The sequence below is a fragment of the Aulostomus chinensis genome, chromosome 18, assembly GCF_037954235.1.
Source record: "Aulostomus chinensis isolate RoL2024-O1b breed Wild chromosome 18, RoL_Achi_v1.0, whole genome shotgun sequence".
In the NCBI taxonomy this organism is placed as follows: domain Eukaryota; kingdom Metazoa; phylum Chordata; class Actinopteri; order Syngnathiformes; family Aulostomidae; genus Aulostomus; species Aulostomus chinensis.
In genome coordinates this window covers 20,829,218-20,835,172 of record NC_141337.1, presented here as the reverse complement: position 1 = coordinate 20,835,172, position 5,955 = coordinate 20,829,218, and the positions used below count along the sequence as shown (strand labels likewise).

The 5,955-nt window shown below is 52.5% G+C and overlaps 1 protein-coding gene across 1 annotated transcript; it reads right to left on the bottom strand.

Annotated features, from left to right (window-relative positions):
• Positions 1 to 2,423: 2,423 nt before the first annotated feature.
• hoxb13a (homeobox B13a) lies at positions 2,424 to 4,574 on the bottom strand. Its single transcript, XM_086184176.1, has 2 exons — positions 3,618 to 4,574; positions 2,424 to 3,094 (listed from the first exon to the last, which is right to left on the bottom strand). The coding sequence occupies exons 1-2, from the start codon at positions 4,324 to 4,326 to the stop codon at positions 2,847 to 2,849; spliced, it is 957 nt and encodes a 318-aa protein (XP_086040302.1). The 5' UTR covers positions 4,327 to 4,574; the 3' UTR covers positions 2,424 to 2,846.
• Between the last annotated feature and the right edge of the window lie 1,381 nt (positions 4,575 to 5,955).

Here is a 5,955-nt window from a genome sequence, read left to right as displayed (position 1 = left end):
CGCACCATCCGAATGTCAGGCAGTTGGATGAAGGCGGACACGTCCAGACGCACCACCGATGTGGACCAGCGGGCAGCAGCACCTGCAGCTTCCAGGAAGAGTGAGTTATTGTTCCCACTACAAGATCAAAGTGTCAGAACACCAGGGGGATTCTCTCTGACCTTTGTTCATACAAACTGTCACCGATCAAATGAAGACTTTATTTATGAAGTAAACCCAGGATATCTCCCTCCCTCTCTCTCTGTCTCTCTCTCTGTCTCTCTCTCTGTCTCTCTCTCTCTCTCTCTCTCTCTCTCTCTCTCTCTCTCTCTCTCTCTCTCTCTCTCTCTGTCTGCAGGGAGAAATGTAAAGTGCTCTACCTCTGCTGGCTTTATTTTGACGGCCCCAGCGGGTCAAACCATGCATCACTTGCACCAGTATCCGACTTTCTGCCCCCTTTTGGTGCGATTGACGTCTCCCACAAGATGAAAATTGTCCCTCACTCGTCTCTCTGATTCCTGCCCCAAACTCAGTAAAATGAGAGAGGAAGAAGCAGGTTCCCTTCTGTTGATGAGCTTTTACACTTCTGCTCAGCCCCCCTAGGGTCATCGATGGATTTGCCCCAGGGACGGTCAGGAGCGCGACCTTTGACACGCATGTGGCGGGTTATTTGCGTCACGGCTGGACTGAAGCGGGCGGTCAAACGCACCCTGCCCCGCTGCTACAGCCGCGCTCCTGTTTTTGCTTTGAGTCTGCAGATTGAAACTCCACTGCTGGACTCACCTGGACGCCAGGATTCACTGCTACGTTTTCACCAGGTGCTGATGTTTCAGCTCTGCTGCCCCCCCCCCCCCCCCCGGAAACCACGCGTTTATGCATCGTGGAAATTTAAAACAAAAAAAAACCCACAAAAAAAACAAAAAAACAGTCCAAAATGCTAAATGACAAATTATGAATTACTTTTATACAATTAAATTCCTGTGGAAGTCTTGAAGCTGCGCAGCGGCGCTGGTCGCCCTGCGTCTCGCTTTGGTGTTTTTCATTTCCGGTCATTTGTCCGAACCTCCTCTTCTGTTAAAGAGTCGGTGGAATTTGTTACGTAGAAAATGTGTTGAGTTTAAAAGCAAACCAACCGGAGAACCTCGGCAGCTGAAACGAGCGCATTTTGTTTCAAACGCAGGAACGAAATATTCAGCTGCAGCGCGTTCATGAGCGGAGGGCCCGGGCCAGCAGGTTTAGAACCGAACCGCGACCTCACGAACACAGTAACCATGGAAGGCCCCGCCGTTTCCGTTTCTGCTGTTTTTCCCTGTCCGGTCCGTTTTTGTTGTTTGGTTTCATTCGTGTTTTATTTCTGTTCTGACTTCTTTTTTAATTTTTACCGTATTAACGGTAAAACGAGGAGCAACAAATCCTCACAAATTTGGTATTTAAATAACAACAAAATAAATTCAATCGTTCCTAAAATCATTGCCGTGAATCAGTGATTTTTTTCAGCCGTAGGTCACCACGGAAGGAAGCGGCCCGCGGCGGTCCAGGAGCAGCGTCGAGCATCAGACCCACCTCGGGACGGGTTTGGCAGAGACCGGAACCGCGACACCAGCAGCTCCGTCTGGACGTGGACCGAGGAGCGCTGCCCGGTCCATCAGGAGAGCAAAGACGTTAACGGCGGTCCAGGCTGCAGCTGAACGCCGTCGTGAACTGGGCCGGACCGTGACCCGCCGGGGGCGCGCGCCCCTCCAGTCCTCCTACTTTACCGGTGTTACGGACATTCAGAAACCAAGTGTGTTTGTTCCTCCTCGTGCTGCCGGTGAGACTCTGAAAGTGCTGCTGCTGGAGTGTGTGTGTGTGTGTGTGTGTGTGTGTGTGTGCGTGTGTGCGTGTGTGCGCGCGCGCCCTTGTAAAAGTGTTTGCGGGAGAGAAGCTCGTTGCTCACGTGACTCTCAAGGTCAAGGGCCAGCGTCTCTTCCTCTCACAAACAGCGCAGTTTACAGTCCTTGCGTTTCTTTTTGCGCCTTCACGCCTGCGCCGCTATTTTGCTCGTTTAGCTTTTTTTTTATTCTTTTGTTGTTGTTTTTTTTGCTTCTTTTTTCTTCGGCAACTTCCTGTCCGCGCGGTTTCACTGGGCCTTTTTCTATTTTGAAGAAACTGCCTTGTTTTGTCACCATTTGATGGAAACTTTGAGTTGACTTCCTGTCTGAATTATTGAGGAACTGAACAGGAGGCGCAGGACCAGGACCTACTGGTCTGTACTGGTCTGTACTGGCCGCCTGCAGCTGAGCTGAAGCGGGTCTGGCTGCTGTCAGCCGGCTGAGGACCGCGTCCTCCCGCCTCACCCGCTCAGCTTCGGTGTTGAGCTGCGAGGGGAGGCGGGAGGTGACCGAGGCAGGCGGACTTGATCCGGATCTGATAGGAGCTTCAGTCTCATGGACACCCAGAATTCTGGGCGACTTTCTTGTAGTTTTTGTTCTGTTTCTGTTTTCGTTCACTGGACGTGTTTCCATGTATGCGACCAAGGCGCAGCGGGATTAACTGGTTTATTCAGAGTCAGACTATTCTGGATTACTGGTTTACAGGCATTATAAACAACATGGAGGTATAATAAGGTGTTTTCTCAGATTACTGGCGGACAACAAAGACAGACACTCAGACACAGACGGTACACGCGGGTCCGGGAGCAGGCGGGACTCGGTATTTACAGGGCGCCTCGTGGGCTTTGGTTCTTTTTTTTAATCTCGGTTGTCCTTCAGTCCGTGCGTCCACGGTCCCGGTGCGTCCGCAGAACCGCAGGACGCTCACAGTCCATTAGAACCGTTAACAGGCAAAATTGTCCTTCGTTGACGGTCCTGCGCGCGGGGAGCCGCGTGCTACGGCGCGCTGCTCTTGACTTTGGCCACAAACTTCTTCTCCTTCACTCTGCGGTTCTGGAACCAGATGGTGATCTGCCGTTCCGATAGGTTGGTGGCGGCGGAGATTTTCCTCCTCTTGTCCTTGGTGATGAACTTGTTAGCGGCGTACTCCTTCTCCAGCTCCTTCAGCTGTACCTTGGTGTAGGGGATACGCTTCTTCCGGCCGCGGCGGAACGGCGAACCCTCGTGCTGGTGCGCCACCACGTCTGTGCACATGCGGACAAAGAGACAGATAGATAGATAAATAGATAGACAGGTAGACAGATAGATAGATAATATCTAATTAATTCCGCATCACCATCCTTGTTCTGGTTCCATCATTACTACTCTACACTTCTAGTCTAATTAACCTAATTATCAGAGATACACGTCAGGAGTCTTTAAAGGTTAATCAGGAACCAGCAGGATGAGTGATGAGGCAGAAACACCACAAACACAAACACACACACACACACACACACACACGATCCTCTACAAGCGGTTTTAAATGATAAAACTATAACTCCTCACTCGCTCCGTGTTCGAGCCTCGGGTCACAACATTAACAGTTTCCTTAAAATCGTGTACTTTTATTCATGAAGTGTGGTAATAATATTTAATGAAGGGATCCATTTGATCCCGGATGGATTAAGTCTAGGATCCCCTCTGACCTCCCACCGTGTCCCCCTGCGGGCCTGTTTCCAGAAACTCCTCACATCAAATATTGGAAAAGTTAAAACTGAGCGTTACCAGCGAGAGCGGACTTCCAGAGGTGGCCGGCCTGCCCCTGGTCCTTGGAGCAGTACATCTGCCCTCCCCAGCCATTCGCCAGCGCCCAGGGCTGGTAGCTGTCCATGGGTAGGAGGGTGTCATGGCGCGGCTCACCGGTGCCCAGAGTCTGGACCACCGACACGTCCAGGTAGCTGGCCATGGACTGGTACGGGCTCGGGTAGCCGTGGTAGAACGCGAACTCCTTGGCCCGGTGGTTCGGGTACTCGTCGGAGCTCACCGTGGTGTCCATGTACTGAGAGCTGAGCGCGGCTCCGGCCGCCTGGGTGCACGACTTCAGGGAACCCCGCCCCATCCTGCACGGGTAGTAGCCGTTCCCGAAGTAGCTGTACGGTAAAGCGGCGGCGGCGGCAGCCGAGGAGCTCTGGTGCGGCACGGCAGCCGCCGGACACGGTCCCGCGGCGCACTGCTTCCCAGAGGACGCGGCGGTCTCGCCGGAGCCTGAGGGCGACACGTCCACGGCGGGGTAGCCGGCCGAGGAGTGCATCAGGCCGGACGGGTGGCCGCCCAGCGAGTGGGCCATAATGTTGCGACACTGGCTGGCGGTGGCGAAGTTCCCGCCGCCCACCAGACCTTCCATGTTCTTGTTCAGGTCGTCCAGGTTGTTGTCATAAACAAACATTACCGTGTCCGCTGGCCAGCGATGGTTTAAGACCAGGGAGGCGGTCATAGGCGCTCCTGGGCTCGAGCAGGTCCGGTCCGGCTGGGAGCTGCTACATGGGCCGACGGAGGGAAACCGGGCGCTTTTATTCTGTTGGACTCTGTTGGACACGCGCGAGGCACCGACTCAGACCGCTGTCTCACTGCGCGCGCGAGCCCTGCTGTACGGCTAAATGGCAGCACGCGAGCCCGGAGGAAGAGACTGCCGGTTACCGGCCGGACCTCCGGTTACATCCACACCGCAACGTTGACGCAACCAGCCGCGGGGACTGGGAGAAGGGAGGGCGCGTGGCCATTGGATGGGAATGGGTGGTCACGTGAGGGGACAAGAGAGAAAGAAAGGAAAAGAGGAGACTTATTGGGTCTCGTCAGTCAGAGGAAATATTTTTATGAGGCTGGAGCGGTGGCACGAGAGGCGCGCGAGCTCCGCTTCAGCAGCTGCGTGACGTCCAGCTGAAGTATCTGATCCCACGAGCTCACCGGAGGCTGTGGCGCGTCGCGCGGGACACCGAAACAGAAAAAGAAACAAATAAACCACGTGAACACGCTTGGTTTTGTTGTGCGTAAATACGCAAAGAAAACTTGCGCCGGCCCGAGCGGCACCCGCACACCTGCGCCACTTGGTCCTGGCCTGCTGAGTCCGGACACCGGAACAGACCGTTTCTTATGTGATGCAAATTCAAATCCAATATTCTATTATAGATTCAATCCCAATTACAAAGGTTATTCGTTCCAGAACCGAGCACAGAGCTCCGCGCAAGAGAACAACCAATGAGGCACAGACAAAACAACAGCACCATCAAAAGTAGAAGCATACAAACATTCACACACACCGGAACACACGTTGCCTCCGCGACTGGATGACGGCTCCACCTGGTTGTACATTCTATGGTCACCAAGTGTGAACGGAGCTGCACCGGTTTCCTCACGCGACTGAGCGCGTTCACATACACGCCGCAAGCCACTAAACAACGAGCGGAAACGGAAATCAAAGAAGCACCGCGAGCCTGAGCGCAGGAGCACGGCTGTTGTTGTTTGTTTGTTTACTCTTAAACACATTTACACAGGCAACAAACACACGAGCGGTGCAAGGCGGATCCTCCTCTCCGACAACGTCCGGGGATCCACTTGGATCTTGTGCATTTCTTCACTCGGTTACTACCGGAAAGTCCGGTCGGTGCTGCGTTCACTGGACCCCGAGGTTTTATGTACGTCTCTGGACGTCCATCTGGAGCAGAACTCGGACCTCCGTCCCGCGCGGAAGGAGTGACACACATACAAACACACACACACACTTATTTTAATTTTATATACATGTATATGTGTGTGTGTGTGTGTGTGTGTGTGTGTGTGTGTACACACACACACATATATATATCTATATAGATATAGATACACATAGTATATACACATTTGTGTATATATTTACATATACATGTTTATGTATGTGTGTGTATACATGCATATATAGAGATATAGATATACATACAGATATATATGTGTGTGTGTATATATATATATTATTTTACAAATTAAAGAACCGAAATTAATAGTCTCTAAAGTACTCCTGCACAGCGGCCAACAGCAGACAATCACACACACGCACACACACCATCTAGACAGTCAGACTCTCCCATGT